Source organism: Ustilago hordei, assembly GCF_900519145.1.
Source record: "Ustilago hordei strain Uho2 genome assembly, contig: UHO2_contig_01, whole genome shotgun sequence".
Taxonomy (NCBI): Eukaryota; Fungi; Basidiomycota; class Ustilaginomycetes; order Ustilaginales; family Ustilaginaceae; genus Ustilago; species Ustilago hordei.
The window spans coordinates 1,025,940-1,043,673 of NW_024545270.1; the positions used below are offsets into that span (position 1 = coordinate 1,025,940).

The 17,734-nt window shown below is 48.9% G+C and overlaps 4 protein-coding genes across 4 annotated transcripts; all 4 read left to right on the plus strand.

Moving 5' to 3' along the window:
• Positions 1–2,098: 2,098 nt before the first annotated feature.
• Positions 2,099–5,439, plus strand: UHO2_00328 (uncharacterized protein; the record flags this gene model as incomplete). Its single annotated transcript, XM_041556947.1, has 6 exons — positions 2,099–2,651; positions 2,697–3,135; positions 3,274–3,669; positions 3,772–4,155; positions 4,207–4,954; positions 5,170–5,439. 6 exons carry the CDS (start codon positions 2,099–2,101, stop codon positions 5,437–5,439), a joined length of 2,790 nt encoding a protein of 929 aa, XP_041412881.1.
• Positions 5,440–6,137: 698 nt separating this feature from the next.
• UHO2_00329 (uncharacterized protein) lies at positions 6,138–7,442 on the plus strand (the record flags this gene model as incomplete). Its single annotated transcript, XM_041556948.1, has 1 exon — positions 6,138–7,442. The coding sequence occupies one exon, from the start codon at positions 6,138–6,140 to the stop codon at positions 7,440–7,442; it is 1,305 nt and encodes a 434-aa protein (XP_041412882.1).
• A 6,070-nt stretch (positions 7,443–13,512) lies between these two features.
• Positions 13,513–14,940, plus strand: UHO2_00330 (uncharacterized protein; the record flags this gene model as incomplete). Its single annotated transcript, XM_041556949.1, has 3 exons — positions 13,513–13,685; positions 13,734–14,003; positions 14,175–14,940. The coding sequence occupies 3 exons, from the start codon at positions 13,513–13,515 to the stop codon at positions 14,938–14,940; spliced, it is 1,209 nt and encodes a 402-aa protein (XP_041412883.1).
• A 482-nt stretch (positions 14,941–15,422) lies between these two features.
• UHO2_00331 (uncharacterized protein) lies at positions 15,423–16,097 on the plus strand (the record flags this gene model as incomplete). The annotated part of the gene is made up of 1 exon (XM_041556950.1): positions 15,423–16,097. One exon carries the CDS (start codon positions 15,423–15,425, stop codon positions 16,095–16,097), a length of 675 nt encoding a protein of 224 aa, XP_041412884.1.
• Between the last annotated feature and the right edge of the window lie 1,637 nt (positions 16,098–17,734).

A 17,734-nucleotide genomic window follows, 5' to 3' on the forward strand; every position in this document is an offset into this window, starting at 1 on the left:
GAGAGCATGGTCGTAGTGCAGTCTCCATGGAGACCATGGACTCCTACAGACTCACATGCAAAGGAGGGCCAAGCACAGCCACGAGGAGGACCAAGCTCAAGGAGCAGGCACAGCCACAAAGAGGACCAAGCTCAAGGAGCATGCAGATGGTTACCACTCAGGGGCTCGAGAGACAAGAGCCAAAGGAACTGTCACTGATCAAAGGAGAAGGAGCAGTGTCGAAGGAGTCGACACCAGGTCATGAGGAGGAGGAGCAGTGTCAAAGGAGTCGACACCACTCAAGAGGCACAGGGGTGCCAAGCAGGAGAGGCCCCTGAGCAGTACTCGATGAAGAAGGTACTCTCTGGAGAGAGAGCAGGAGCAGCATCGCTGGTGATGCTGTGAAGAGGTATATAACCATGCTTTCTCATCATCATAGGTTGAGTGGATCCTCATCCACTCTACTCACCATACAACTAGTCAATACTTTAGAAACACAAGTACTCATTAGTTACAGTCAGCATAGCAGCAATCTATCAAGGTTGCTCCTCATCATAGTGTGTGTGTTGTATCACCACTACCTGATGTCCGTAGGTGCCCCATAGCAGGTTAGCAGTCCAGATATAGAAAGAACCGAAGGCAGTAGTCCACTGCAGTCTGGGGATCACTTCAAGTGTCAAAGTCAACACACTGGACACTCGTGTTGATGCCACCAACCTTATCACCAACACCTTCAACCTCATTATCATCAACACTCACCAACCTTATCACCAACATCATCAACCTCATCATCATCAACACTCACACCAGACCTTGGTGTCATCATAGCATTGATATTGATTGTGCCAAGCTACCCCTGAATGGAGTGTCCACAGAGGTCGGCCAAAACCTACAATAGTATATACAACGAACGCCACCTGCTGTCACTGTGCAACTTGATAGTCACTGATACCGAGACAATAGCTGTCGCACAGTTTGATAGTCACCGAGTATCTCGACAGACCGACCTGGGTTTCAGGCGCGAAACCCCTGACAGTCAGCACTACAGTGCTGCACTGCTTTGTCGGCGGTGGAAGCAGAGTTTGTGGCAGCAACCGAAGCCGCATGAGAAATACTTTTCTTCAGGCATCTCTTCAAAGCTATTGGAATTGATGTTGGCACCCCCACAATCTTTTCAGGCAACACAGGCACCATTCAGGTTAGTAAGGATCCAGCACAACATTGGAAGTTGAAGCATATCAACACCAAGTACCACTTTATCAGAGATAACGTGCAAGATGGAAATGTCAAAATCAAATATATTGGCACCAAGGGCAACTTGGCCAACATCTTTACCAAGCCAGTAGGCATGGAGGTATTACGATGTGCATGGCAGGGGTTGGGACTGACACCACAACAAGGTACAGTGGCTCAGCAGTTCCCCACTTCCCCACTGAGGGAGACAGTTGAGGGAAATGTAACTATAGTTGGAGATGCATCGGAACTGAACAGAGCCTACAGGGTCCATGGAGGGCAAATAACCATTGATGATACGAAACCACACATCAGTGGCTACACATGTGGGATGCATAGGCATTACCATGACAACTTAGGAGCGATGTGAGGGGTGAACTAGTCATAGATGGGCACAGGCTGAAGGTAACTGCTAAGTATGCATGTATATATATGCTTATGTAAATAGCACTCAAAAATGACTCATGAGAAACTAAGCACCAAAATTCTCAACTAAAAGTCGTCAAAATCGAGAAACACGTGTTTCTAAAAACACTCGAAAATTGATACCCCCTGTTCTTTAAAATGGAGAGGGGGACTTAGGAGTTTCTGGACTCAAATCAGTTGAAGTAGATAAAGCTACACAAAGCGTAGAGACAGTGAAGGTAGTGCTTACAGCCGAGTAAAAGGCCTGAGCATCTTAGCACGGACCACATGTGTCACAACCTACTCAAGACAAATGCTTTGTTATGTTCCACAGTCAATGCGGCTCTCTGCCACTCTTCTTTTGTATATATATAGACTCCTCGCTCTCTCGCTCTCTCTCTCTTATCATCATCAACAAAACGCCTCAACTCCAACTACTGACAAATGACTTCAACTGATTAAGAGTCTGATACTCAATGCAATGCCACCATTGACAAGAGCTGGACAGACGGGAAGGGGCGATGATGATCAAGCAACCACAAGCAATGGACAGGAGGAAGGATGGCTCACGCAGGTAGTCAGGATCCTCCAGCTGGCGAACCCAGCACTAATGGCCGAGGAAGCGATCATGCAAGCTATGGGCCTCATCAGCATTAGCAACCAGACCCCGCGCAGGGAGACCGAGAAGATCCCCAAGGAGGTGTCGAGCGCCATTGCGCACATCAAAAAGCTCAGTGACAGCAACTGGCACACTTGGGAACCTACCTTCATCGACTGCCTCCAAAGAGTACATAATGCGAAGGAGATACTGTATGGCACAGTGGTGCCTGGAAACGAGGAATACGACGAAGACTTGGATAAAGCCCTCGTGGGTCTCATCCACGCCTGCTGCGACAACAGCCCAGACAGCCGTATCGACACCTACACCATCAGGGGAGCGGATGAAGAAGTCCAGCTCGGCAGCACACTCTATGCCAAACTCAAGAAGGCACTAACACTGAACGACGCTGTAAAGCGAGCAGGACTGCAGGATCGTATTCACACAGTGCACTTGCACAATTGAGACGTTGTCAGGCTAGGCAAGGAACTCGATTCGATCTGGAACAATGCAGCATGCCTGGGAAAGCGTTTCGACGAGGACCTCAAGAAGTCAACTCTCTATTGCTGCACGGCCCAAGATTGGTTCTATGCCAACGCCGTCGACGCACTGAAGATGGCCAGACCAGACTGTAAGTATGATGAAGCCTACCACGCACTTGCCAAGAAACAGCAGGATGGTGAGGTCACTGGCCGTATTAGAGGAGCAGCAAGGGTTGCCACAAGCACGGAACAGGGGAGCACCAACCAGGCGGAGCAAGGACCCAGGGGCAGGCGCAATCCTCGCAACCCCTCGGCCCCCCCAAAGTGCTATGCTTGTGGAGGACCTAATCACATTGCTCAGAACTGCACAAACACCAACAATAACCCCGCACCGAGTAGGGACGGACCCACCACCAATCCAGCACAAGAAGCGAGTCGGTAGGAACTCGGGTGCACCCTCCTAGCGATCGGCGGGGATGAGCAACCAACATCGGACACCTGGATCGTTGATTCGGGTGTGATGCACCACATGGTGAATGATGAAAGAATGCTGCTCACCTCGACGTGCAAGGACAGTCAGATCTGTATGGCTGGAAATGAAAGGCTTCAAGTGAAGGCCATAGGAGACGCCTCCCTTCGGGTTGGCAATGTAACCATTCAGCTATTGGATGTGCTCTACGTGCCGAAACTTAATTCTAATTTATTATCAGTACAAGGCTTGATCAAGAATGGTGCACAGGTAACTTTCGATGAGTTTGGAACCATCATTAAGCAAAATGACAGCACACAAATACAATACAAGAGGAACAGAAGAAAAGAGCGGTTCGAAGTACAGGGAAAGGCACTAGCCCTGGAGTTGGAAGAGACACTCGACGACATCCCAGAGGGCAACCAGAACACAGGAAAACTAGATAATGCCCCAGAGGGCAATAAGGACACGAAGCATCAAGACAGCTACCTATGGCATGAGAGGTTCGGACACCCAGGATGAGACAAAACGAGACAAATCCGGGCTCATTACCTAGGTACCGATGAGGAAATGGAACATGAGTTGAAGCACTGTAACACATGCAGCCAAGGAAAACAGACTCGAGCACGGATGGGCCAATCAGAGTCGGAAAGAATGGAGGCACCATTAGAGCTGGTACACGTAGACCTGATGACAGATTTCAAAGGACATGCCAACTACCACTATGCACTAGTTGCTGTGGACGACTTCTCCTCTCTGATCTACATGGAACCACTCTGCACAAAGAGTGCCACACTCACGGCGCTGAGGAGGTGGATAGCCAGGATGGAATGGGCAACGGACAGGAAACTCAAAACACTCCACAGCAACAATGGAGGAGAATGGTGCAGCATAGCAGCCAAAGACTGGCAAACTCAAGAGGGTTTCAAGTGGCAAAAGAGCGTCCCGGGGATCAGCATCCAAAATGGACGGGCGGAGAGAGCAATCAGGTTGGTCCAAGAAAAGATGCGCTCGATGCTGATTGGTTGAGCTTGCCCCAGAGAGTTGTGGCCATATGCAATCACAGCAGCAGCACACATGATGAACCTTACCCCATCAGCCACCAAAACCATCCCCCACGAGGCCTTTTATGGAACCACCATGCACAAGCTGGCCCAGCAGCTGCGAGTCTTCGGATGCTTGGCATGGGTTCATGTTCAACAGAAGGACCAGCAAGGCAAGTACGGGGCTAGAGCAAAGCCAGCCATCATGATTGGGTATGACAACGAACACAAAGCATGGAAGTTTTGCAACCTGGACCAGCCTGCGTCAATTCAATGGAGCAACTCAGCAACATTCCATGAGGACAAAGGATGGAGTGATCGCCAACAAGAGGCAGTCAGGCCCGTGGTGACCGCGGAGGTCAAGGAGGAGGGTGTCACGCCAGCCATAGTGGAGGAGGAGACCAAATCAGAGGCCGCAGTGGAGGATCTCCTACCAGCTGTAGACAGCACAGTAGGCGCCGCCAACACAGCAATACTGAACCTGGACCCAATGCTTGGGGAAGCAATGAATGGTGAGGATGCCCAGCTCTGGAAGGAGGCAATACGAAAGGAGCTGGAAGGACTCGAGGCAATGGGGACTTGGGAGGTGGTGCACCAACCGCCAGGAGTACCACTTGTGGACTCTAAGGTTGTGCTTCGGCTGAAGCTTGACGCTGATGGTGTACCTGTTAAGCACAAGGCGCGACTGGTTGCAAGGGGCTTCACACAGAGAGAGGGGATCGACTACCAAGAAACCTTCTCTCCAGTAGCACCCCTCGGAGCGATCAGAGCCATCTGTCAGGGGTCTCGCGCCTGAAACCCAGGTCGGTCTGTCGAGATACTCGGTGACTATCAAACTGTGCGACAGCTATTGTCTCGGTATCGGTGACTATCAGGTTGCGCAGTGACAGCAGGTGGCGTTCGTTGGATATACTATTGTAGGTTTCGGCTGACCTCTGTGGACACTCCGTTCAGGGGTAGCTCAGCACGATCAATATCAATGTTATGATGACACCAAGGTCTGGTGTGAGTGTTGATGATGATGAGGTGGATGGTGTTGGTGATGAGATTGGTGATGTCGATGATAATGAGGTTGATGGTGTTGGTGATAAGGTTGGTGGCGTCAACACGAGTGTCCAGTGTGTTGACTTGATGCTTGAAGTGATCCCCAGACCGCAGTGGACTACTGCCTTCGGTTCTATCTATATCCGGACCGCTAACCTGCTATGGGCGCCTTCGGACGTCAGGTAGTGGTGATACTACACACACACTACAATGAGGAGCAACCTTGATAGATTGCTGCTATGCTGACTGAAACTAATGTATACTTATGCTGAAGTGATAACTAGTTATATGGTGAGTAGAGTGGATGAGGATCCACTCGACCTATGATGATGAGAAAGCATGGTTATATACCTCTTCTCAGCATTGCCAGCGATGCTGCTCCTGCTCTCTCTCCAGAGAGTACCTTCTTCATCGAGTACTGCTCAGGGGCCTCTCCTGCTTGGCACCCCTGTGCCTCTTGAGCTGTGTCGACTCCTTTGACACTGCTCCTCCTCCTCATGACCTGGTGTCAACTCCTTCGACACTGCTCCTCCTCCTCATGACCTGTGACAGTTCCTTTGGCTCTTGTCTCTCGAGCCCCTGAGTGGTAACCATCTGCATGCTCCTTGAGCTTGGTCCTCTTCGTGGCTGTGCCTGCTCCTTGAGCTTGGTCCTCCTCGTGGCTGTGCTTGGCCCTCCTTTGCATGTGAGTCGATAGGAGTCCATGGTCTCCATGGAGACTGCACTACGACCATGCTCTCTACTGATCTCGACTAGATCTTCGATACCTGTGCTCCTTCCATATGAACCCGTGACCCTCCTGCTTCTTGAGCATCCAGGCCCATGACACCATCTTAGCACTAGCGGTGCAGAACAACTGGGAGGTACATGCTCTGGACATCACTATGGCTTACTTGAACTCCACGTTAAAGGAAGCAATCTACATGAAGCCGCCAGAAGGATCAGGAGTAGCACCCGGCAAGGTGTACAAGGTAGTCAAGGGTCTATATGGCCTAAAGCAGTCTGGGCGAGAATGGAATCAGGAGTTCGACAGGTCTTTGCGATGCATGGGATTCTTCCAGGTAGAGTGCACTCCTTGCATCTACACCAAGGGACAGGGTGAAGATATGGCCATTGTGGTCATCTATGTCGATGATACATTAGTCATAGCACCATGGCTGGAAACAGTCCTAAAGGTTAAGAAGCAGATTGGTCAGAGATGGAAGATGGAAGATAGCGGGGAGGTCTCTCACTTCCTGGGCATCAAAATCAGTCGAGACCATGTGATGCACACCATGACGATTGGTCAGTCAGGGTACATTGACCAAGTGCTGGCAAAGCACCTGGACAAATGTATGAAGCCGACCATGGTTCCAATGCAGAGCATACCAGAGGGAACCCTTGTCGCAAGCGCAGCACAACAGAAGGAGTATCCGGTGATTGTTGGCAAGCTGCTCTGGGTTGCCAACAGCACCCGGCCCGACCTTAGCCTTACTGTGGGTGTTCTCGCTAGGCACATGCGTGAACCATCACAGGAGCATTATCAGGCAGCACAAAGGGTCTTACGCTACCTCGAAAGCACAAGGCAGGTTGGATTGGTTTATAGGGCAAGTGAGTCGCAAGAGCCACTGGTCGCGCACAGCGATGCAAACTGGGCGAGCGATGCCACCATACAGAGAAGGAGTACATCGGGGTCAGTGGTGTTAGTGTACGGGAATCCAGTAGCCTGGAAGTCAGTGACACAAAAATGCATGTCATTGTCCGCTGTCGAGGCAGAGTTCATTGCAGCCACGGAAGCAACACGTGAGGTGCTCTTCCTCAAGCAGCTGCTACACTCAATTGGCATTGCCACAGGCACACCGACAGTCTACTCGGACAACACTGGTTGCATACAGGTTAGTAAGGACCCAGCACAGCACTGGAAGCTTAAGCACATCGACACCAAGTATCACTTCGTCCGTAACAACGTCCAAGAGGGAAGGGTGCAGATCAAGTACATAGACACCACAAGAAACTTGGCAGACGTACTCACAAAGCCCATTGGGAGACAGGCAATGCAGCAAGCAAGATCTGGGCTACACCTGCAAATACCAGCAGCAGTGTACGAAACGGGGTCCCCAAGCTATGCGACAGTGTTAAAGAACGGAGGTCACACCTTGAAACAACAGCATAATGAACAGGGTACATATACTGTTGAGGGGGGGAGTTGAAGTAGATAAAGCTACACAAAGCATAGAGACAGTGAAGGTAGTGCTTATGGCCGAGTAAAAGGCCTGAGCATCTTAGCACGGACCACATGTGTCACAACCTACTCAAGACAAATGCTTTGTTATGTTCCGCAGTCAATGCAGCTCTCTGCCGCTCTTCTTTTGTATATATATAGACTCCTCGCTCTCTCGCTCTCTCTCTCTTATCATCATCAACAAAACGCCTCAACTCCAACTACTGACAAATGACTTCAACTAAATCAACGGTGAGTTATCGGCCTTGACAACGCGTAAGAAAGGAACTGAGAGGCTTTTATGAGAATTGTTAAATTGAAGACTCGAGTGAGTCGCTTGCGAGCTCCCAGCCGTGGCCATAAGAGGCACGGTTGGTCAAGCGTTGTGTGTAAGCGAGGCGGAAAGCGCGCAGGAACGAATTACAAGAACGAGTGAAAAAGTACTAGGGTGGGATGGAGGGTGAAAAACTTGATGATGCGCAGCCCGGAGGCAAGCGCAAGGAGAAGGTGATGAGGAGGAGGAGAGTGAGCAGAAGGAGAGGCGAGCAAAAGAGATGATGATGGAGAAGAAGGAAGAGAAAAGAGCAGTCGGAGGAGTTGAAGATACTTCGGTATTTCCAACCATCGGAGCATTAATTGCAGGGAGACAGGAGCGATGCAAAGTGCAAACAGAGATGAGGTGGATGCATGATATAAGTAAAGAAGTTTCGGGTCCCGATACTGGTGATTGGGGATAGTCTAAGTATGATGTCACTACTCCGTTAAGGCAGAAACATATACTCAATTGACTGGTGGAAGTGAGAGCCTAGTGCTCTCAGCTTGATATACAGCTTGCACATAAACTGTCCCACAATTTTACATGTCACCATACATCACTCTAATGCTCAATAGCCATAAGTTGTATTGCCACACTGTCTGATATTGTCTGAAAGCCCTGCTTCTTCTCTCCAAGACTGTGTAAATGATATTGACATTGACTGAGAAAATTGTGCTATGAAGAAGAGCTGAGAATTTTTTTATTGTGGGACAGTTTATGGAGCACTCCTTGACAACACCTTAGTACTTTGTATTCCCTCCTTTGGCCTTCAGAACCATCTTGATGTGGTCTGGAATACTCTCTATTAGGGTCCTACATGTCTCTGGAGTGATCACTGTCCATTCAGCTTCACATCTCTTGAGCAGTTCATCCCTGGACTTTGCAATTGTACTATACCATGAAAGTCACATTTTGAGATGGTGCCAGAGGTGTTCAATTGGGTTTAAGTCTGGCAACTGCACTGGCCATTGCATAACCTTAATACTATTGCTTTCCAACCATGTTGTTGTCTTCTTCAACATGTGTTTTGGGTCATTGTCTTGCTGAAAAGTGATGTTGGTATATGCATGCTGAAGCCACAAATCTGAGATTGTTTTCACAAGCTTGTCATTCAAGATATCAATGTATTGGTCTGAATTCATTGTACACAGCACCAAGTGCATGCCTCCCACCCCTTCCCATGTCATAAAGCCCCAGATCATGATTGAGCCACTGCCGGACTTGACCATCAGCCTGACAAGCTTGCTGTTGAAGCTGGCATTCTTAATCCAACAGAACTGCTTACCATCTGGTCCAAAGAAGTTGATCTTTGTCTTGTCAGACCATACCACCTTCTTCCAATTCTCAACAGTCATGTCCTTGTGCTCATTAGCAAATTTGTGACAGGCTTTGTAATGTCTCTTGAGTAGCTTCAGTTTTTTCACTAACCTCCATGCTTTGTAATGACAATAATGAAGTGCTTTTCTTACTATGGTTGGGCAAGCTTTGACTTGAAATGTCTCCTGCAGTGCATGGCATGCTTTCCTGACTGTGGAGGTGGAATTGAGCTTGAAATAGTGGTCCAGGAAGTGAACATGATGAGGCTGGAGTTTTCTTGGCCAGCCCCCCTTTGACTTTGGAACATCAGCAGAGGCACTTTTGCTGATGTGATTCACAGTAGACTTGCTCAAACTGAGTTGCTTGGCAACTGAATGGGTAGATTCCCCATTTTGGAGGTGAAAGATTGCTGATCAGCACTTCTCTGGGGTGGTTTTCAGCATGATGGTATAGATATGATGGTGTCAGACTCAAAGCACCACCAGATCACTCACAGTCATCTGATTGAGCTGAAACTTTCCACATCACTACTTTCGATGTGTATGAAGGTGCCCACCAAGTTACATTGCAAGTTTCATTGTAGTCAAAAGCCCACAAGGTCAGGAATGGAGCAGTGTTGCTATTTGGGGGCATGCTCCATAAACTGTCCCACAATAAAAAAATTCTCAGCTCTTCTTCAAAGCACAATTTTCTCAGTCAATGCCAATATCATTTACACAGTCTTGGAGAGAAGAAGCAGGGCTTTCAGACAATATCAGACAGTGTGGCAATACAACTTATGGCTATTGAGCATTAGAGTGATGTATGGTGACATGTAAAATTGTGGGACAGTTTACATGCGAGCTGTATATATACATCTTTGTGACATCTCCCACAGGTGGGAGTACCCCTATCTAATGATCTACCATGACAACGGGTGGAACTGTGTTGCACCCGATCTCTTCCCAGATCAGTCCTCCTGAATCTCTGATCAGATCGGCCTGTCCCGATCCCTCCACCATTGGCTTGCGTCACCTCTCATTATCATGTTTGATCGTTACCTTTGTCAATGCAAAACTCGTGGGAGCATATGCAGCCTATGCTCGATGTTTGACACCAGTGCATGTGGGAGTTGCGTGTCAGAGGCCACACCCCTGAAACCCGAAATCTGTAGTAAAACGACAACTACTACTGATCTTAGCGAGATCTGTGGTGTCAGGGGTCTCGCACCTGAAACCTGATATCTGTAATAGAAACGCATCTATTACAGATCTTATCGAGATATGTGTTAAAAGGCCATTATTATTATTCTTGTCAAAATCTGTTGTAGAAGGCCCCTATGACTTCTCTTGCTTGAATATGTGAAAGATTGATTGCTATTGCAGGTTTTGACTAACTGCTGCAGACACTTTGTCCAGAGGTGGCTCAGCACAATCAATAACTGTAGATATGTTGTATTGACACCAAGGTCTGGTGTGAGTGATGTTGTTAGCACCAACACAAGTGTCCAGTGTGTTGACTGAGTGCTTGAAGTGATCCCTGGACCACAATGGACAGCTGCCTTAGGTTTCTAATGATCAAGAGAGCCAGACTGCAGTATGAACTGCCTTCAGTGTCGATTGATATCCGGACTGCAGAATGAACCGCCTTTGGATGATGTCAATGAGCGGTGATACAACACACATGCTATGTAGATGCAATGCTCTGCAATTGCAACTGTTGATGGAATACTAACTATACTTTCTGTGAAGCTATAACTAGTGATGTAAGGTGTAGAGTGGATGGATATCCACCTACTTGCTATGACGAGGAGCATGGTTTTATATCCACTTCCACAATGTCGCCTGTGATGCTGCTCCTACTCGAGGAGGCCTCTTTGACACTGCTGCTCCTCCTCCTTGCCCTCCCTCTCCTTTCCATCCACCTTGCAATGCTGTCCAATGACCTTGTTTCTCTCGCCTTATGCAGATGGACGGTCCTCATGCTGCTTCATCCTTGACAGGGGCCATTCCCACTTTATCTGGGTGGCAACTCGCCTCCTGTCATGGAAACTGTGCAGGAAGATCTGAAATGAGGTATGAGGAGCCTTGTGCACTCAAATTGCGAAATCAACCAGATCACAGGTTTCTGGTTGATTTCCCTGACAACAACTGCATCACACTTGTCTGGTTGATTTTACTGAAATCAACCAGAATAAGGCTACCTGGTTGATTTCACCAAACACATCACAAGAAGCTTACATCAAAATGGAACAAGCCAATGGACTACAAGGAAACCATGGGAGGCTGAGCAGAGAAGACCTCCATCATCAAGGGCAAGGTTAGGATGATGGGAAAGGTTTCACATGTGAGGAGAGGGTCTGAGTTCAGCCAAGAAGAGGACTGAGCTCAGGAGCACACAGTAAGTTACCACAGAGGGGGACATGCTCATGATTGCATAGAACCAGTCACAAGGTAGACCACATGGACAGGAGCAGGACAATAAGGTTGGTCACATAGTCAAGAAGGAACATCAGTTAGGGGCCAATAGAATGGCCATGGATTGAGAGAGGAAGGGAGCCAGCCCAAGGGACTGGCATGGGAACCATGAGGAGAATGGACAGTGTTGAGAAGGCCAACACACAGCTCAAGGAAGAGGAGGAGACAAGGGAGGACAGGAACACTCCTCGAGAGGAGCAGGAGCAGTGTTGCAGATGACACCCTCCAAACACATAAATACTACCACTTCACTATAGCATAAGAGTGGATCCTCATCCACTCTACTCTTTATCATACTACTCTTTACTTGTCTTGTATCATTGCAATAGCATAGCTTTGCAATGTCATCTCAAATGTGTGTGTTGTATCACTGTTGGATGTCAACTGTAGGCAGTGTTCCTCAACACCTGTGGTCCAGTCAGTTACTATAGGTGGTGTCAACACACTTGCGGTCCAGTACCTCCCATCATCTGTAGGTGATAAACCTTATTGTGGTCCAGACAATGACAAGAGCATTTAGCATTACAAACATTCATGCTGCAATAGGAGAGTTGTGTCTGACATCACTCTCATCTCAATGTGCTATGGACATGCCACATAGCCTCTGAATGGAGTGTTCAAGGTGGTCAGCCAAAACCTACCAGAACTCATCCATCTGGTTACCTTCACCCAAAACATAACAAATAAGGCTTACTCAGTTGATCTCACCAAAATCAACTGGAAGCACCCAATCTGGTTTCAGGTGCACAACCACTTACATATGTTATGGTAAGGATATAGCTAGTAATGTGTAGAGTGGATGGGGATCCACTTGACTACCATGAGTAGAATGTGTCATGGGCCTAAATGCTCAGGAAGCAGGAGGGTCGCTGGTTCATATGGAAGGAGCACAGGTATCGAAAATCTAGTCAACACCAGTAGAGAGCATGGTCGTAGTGCAGTCTCCATGGAGACCATGGACTCCTACAGACTCACATGCAAAGGAGGACCGAGCCATATGCGAGGAGGGCCAGGCACAGCCATGAGGAGGACCAAGCTCAAGGAGCAGGCACAGCCACAAAGAGGACCAAGCTCAAGGAGCAGGCACAGCCATGAAGAGGACCAAGCTCAGATGGTTACCACTCAGGGGCTCGAGAGACAAGTGTTGAAGGAGTCGACACCAGGTCATGAGGAGGAGGAGCAGTGTTGAAGGAGTCAACACAGCTCAAGAGGCACAGGGGTGCCAAGCAGGAGAGGCCCCTGAGCAGTACTCGATGAAGAAGGTACTCTCTGGAGAGAGAGCAGGAGCAGCATTGCTGGTGATGCTGAGAAGAGGTATATAACCATGCTTTCTCATCATCATAGGTCAAGTGGATCCTCATCCACTCTACTCACCATAACTAGTTATCACTTCAGCATAAGTATATATTAGTTTCAGTCAGCATAGCAGCAATCTATCAAGGTTGCTCCTCATCATAGTGTGTGTGTTTTATCACCACTACCTGACGTCCGAAGGCACCCATAGCAGGTTAGCAGTCCAGATCAAGATAGAACCGAAGGCAGTAGTCCACTGCGGTCCGGGGATCACTTCAAGCATCAAGTCAACACACTGGACACTCGTGTTGACACCACCAACCTTATCACCAACACCATCAACCTCATTATCATCAACACCCACCAACCTTATCACCAACGTCATCAACCTCATCATCATCAACACTCACACCAGACCTTGGTGTCATCATAGCATTGATATTGATTGTGCCAAGCTACCCCTGAACGGAGTGTCCACAGAGGTCAGCCGAAACCTACAATAGTATATACAATGAACACCACCTGCTGTCACTGCGCAACTTGATAGTCACCGATACCAAGACAATAGCTGTCACACAGTTTGATAGTCACTGAGTATCTCGACAGACCGACCTGGGTTTCAGGTGTGAGACCCCTGACATTAGAGTGGATCATTCAAGCAGCTCCTCACGATCACCATGACGGACCCAGACCTCAACAATAAGCTCGATAGACTACTCACTCTATTGGAAGCACAGCTAGAGCTTACCAGACAGGGTCATCGAGAGGAACGATTACAACGAGCTCAACTGAGCAGGGAGGAGACAATGGACCTCTCTCACTCAGAAGACCAAGCAGGAGGAGGAGATGAGTCTATGATAGGAGACCCACATACTCCTACTCCAGCTCCATGACCAAGACGATCAGTCTCATTCAACCTGGATGAGCAGGACGATGTCAACTACGAGAAGTATGCTTCACCTACTGGGCCAAGATATGTCAAGACTAAGCTGGACCCCTACAGCAGGACCAGGATGGACCCTTACCCCCTGGACCAAGAGGAGGACTCTAGCATCATGGCAGAGCTTAACTGGTCAAAGCCCATTGCCACCCCCTTTCCAAAGTTCAATCCCCGAGATGTGGAGATCTTCATTCTAGAAGCCGAAGCATGGTTTAAGTTCAACCAGGTGTATGAGCAGTCTAGGATGATCAATCACATGGGTGCTCAACTGGAAGGGACAGCATGAGAGTGGTGGACCTCCAAGCTCTGTATTGATAGAGCTAGAGAAGGAAGGTTGTTCAATGATTGGCACTACTTCACAGAGTGACTGTCAGAGCAGTTCAACCCATGCAATGCTAGGATGGAGGCATACAACAAGCTGTTGGCTCTCAGACTCACAAGTGATGCTCCTGGTGCCGCCACACGTCATGTAGAGCGGTTCAGAGACTTGGAGGGACAGGTCAACCTAGATGACAATGAGCTAGTGATTGATCTCTTCAGAGGAAGTCTCACTCGCAGCATACAGGAGAAGTTCGAGAGGAATCCACCTGGGAAGAGATGGGAGTGGTACCGAGAGGTTGAGGAGATCAATCGACAGAGGATGCTACTACAGCAGTCCTCGGCTAGACACTCACTCCCAAATGCCACGTCACCTCCACTAAGAACTGGGTCTTGGCCAAATCAAAGTTCGATCCCCATCCGACAACCCACTCAACCTTATCCAGCTCGATCACCAGCACAAGCAACTACACAAGCAACTACACAAAACCTAAACCAACCCCTTCCTTGTCAACCCACCCAAACCTCGAAGCAAGGAAGCCCTGCTCCATCAGGTATCAACACCTGTCATGTATGCAAGGGTATCGGCCATTGGGCCAGAGACTGCCCCAGCAGGAGGGTAGACCCTCTTAGCTCTCGACCCATGGGACCAAAGGTTATGGTCACCACAGCAGACCCCTTCGAGGAGGCCACTGACTCAGGAGATGGCCACACAGGCAGTACTGAGATGGGTGACCCCGAGGCCATGGACCTCAGCTCATACCAGCAACCCATGGACCTCAACCATGAGGAGGAGGAGCATGATGATGATGACAATGAGGGAAACGTCAGTGGGGTGATGCACTGATGGCATGCATTGCTCTACAAACCTCCTCGCCATCACTCTGTATATATCAAGATTGTCAAGTATGTTTCTCTACCAGTGGAGGCAAAGCAGTACTGGAGCTCTCTGGATTGGTTCAAGACCACCCTGCTCGGATACTAGCTGATACCAGTGCTGGTTTGTCCATAGTCTCAGATTCTTTCATTAGTAAGTACCAAATACCCACAAAACCCATAAAAACAAGATCGATCCATGGTGTCACTGGGCACCAACTCTCCATCAATAGTTCTGTGAGCATGCAGGTATCTATTGGTACACACAATCTGGGTGTGGTCGAAGCTTCAGTGGCCAACACTGCTGACTATGACCTCATCCTGGGGTTCACTGAGCTACAGAGACTCAAACCCACCATACAATGGGATACGGGCCAGCTGGAGTTCAAGACTCAGGAGCAGGACTGACCCCCAAGGAGACCCCCTGAAGCAGCAAGAGCAGGGGACCTAATCATGAGGAGACCAACCCTTCATGGTAACGAGTTTGTCTCAGCAGAGTGCATACTACGAGCAGCTCTGGAAGATGGACCCATAGGGTTCATGCTGTTGGAGGAGCCACCATCATCACTCCTGGCCTTTGGTTTTGTACCTACAGGTGCAGACAAAGGAGTCAAGATGGAGGTGGAGGTAGACAAGGTGGTGATGGCTGCAGACATACCAAAGCCATACCAACACCTGCGAGATGTGTTCGATGAGGTGGAAGCAGACAAGCTGCCCCATCATACCGAGCATGATCTCCACCTCGAGTTGATAGAAGGAGGTAAGCCACCTCAAGGGCCCCTGTACCTTAAGGGACCCAAGGAGATGTCCAAGTTGAGGAGGTACTTGGATGAGAACCTCGAGAAGGGGTTCATAAGACCATCGAAGAGCCTGGCACAATCACCAGTGCTCTTCATACCAAAGAAGGATGGAGGTCTCAGACTCTGTGTGGACTACAGAGGTCTCAACGAGATCACTGTCAAGAACAGGGCACCATTGCCCCTCATTGAGGAGCAGTTGTTCCTACTCAGGAAGGCAAGGATCTATACCAAGCTAGACCTTGAGCAGCATACAACCTCATCTGGATTGCTAAAGGAGATGAATGGAAGACAGCTTTTGGCACTCAGTTGGGACTCTATGAGTACCTAGTGATGCCCTTTGGCCTAGCCAATGCTCCAGCTCACTTCCAGTCGTTCATCAATGACATCTTCCGAGACATCATTGGAGTATATTGTCATGGGCCTAAATGCTCAGGAAGCAGGAGGGTCGCTGGTTCATATGGAAGGAGCACAGGTATCGAAGATCTAGTCGACACCAGTAGAGAGCATGGTCGTAGTGCAGTCTCCATGGAGACCATGGACTCCTACAGACACACATGCAAAGGAGGACCAAGCCATATGCGAGGAGGGCCAGGCACAGCCATGAGGAGGACCAAGCTCAAGGAGCAGGCACAGCCACAAAGAGGACCAAGCTCAGATGGTTACCACTCAGGGGCTCGAGAGACAAGTGTTGAAGGAGTCGACACCAGGTCATGAGGAGGAGGAGCAGTGTTGAAGGAGTCGACACAGCTCAAGAGGCACAGGGGTGCCAAGCAGGAGAGGCCCCTGAGCAGTACTCGATGAAGAAGGTACTCTCTGGAGAGAGAGCAGGAGCAGCATCACTGGCGATGCTGAGAAGAGGTATATAACCATGCTTTCTCATCATCATAGGTCAAGTGGATCCTCATCCACTCTACTCACCATAACTAGTTATCACTTCAGCATAAGTATATATTAGTTTCAGTCAGCATAGCAGCAATCTATCAAGGTTGCTCCTCATCGTAGTGTGTGTGTTGTATCACCACTACCTGACATCCGAAGGCGCCCATAGCAGGTTAGTGGTCCGGATCAAGATAGAACCGAAGGCAGTAGTCCACTGCGGTCCGGGGATCACTTCAAGCATCAGTCAACACACTGGACACTTGTGTTGATGCCACCAACCTTATCATCAACACCATCAACCTTATCACCAACACCTTCAACCTCATCATCATCAACACTCACACCAGACCTTGGTGTCATCATAACCTATGCATTGATATTGATCGTGCCAAGCTACCCCTGAATGGAGTGTCCACAGAGGTCAGCTGAAACCTACAATAGTATATACAACAAATGCCACCTGCTGTCATTGCACAACTTGATAGTCGCTGAACGACTAGCTCGTCAAGGCCGATACTGAGACAATAGCTGTCGCACAGTTTGATAGTCACTGAGTATCTCGACAGACCGACCTGGGTTTCAGGTGCGAGACCCCTGACATTGAGCAACACCACCTACAGTGATGAAACTGGACCACAGGTGTTGAGGAACACCACCTACAGTTGATGTCCGACAGTGATACAACACACATGTTCGAGATGTCATTGCAAAGGCTTCTTGCTATTGCAATGGTATGTAACTAAGTAAGAGTAAGTAAAGTAAAGAGTAGAGTGGATGAGGATCCACTCATTTGCTATGGTGAAGTAGTAGTAGTATTTATGTGTTTTGAGAGGTGCCACCTGTGGCACTGCTCCTACTCCTCTGGAGGAGTGTTCCTGTCCTCCTCATACTCCTCCTTTCCTTGGGCTGTGTATTGACTCTTCTTGACACTGCCCATCCTCCTCATGGTACCAATGTTGGCCCCCTTGGTCCAACTCCCTCTCCCCTCAATCCATGGTCATTCCTTGGCCCCTATCTGATGGCCCTCTCTGACCATGTGACCATCCTATTGTCTTGTTCTCATCCATGTGGTCTACCTTGTGACCA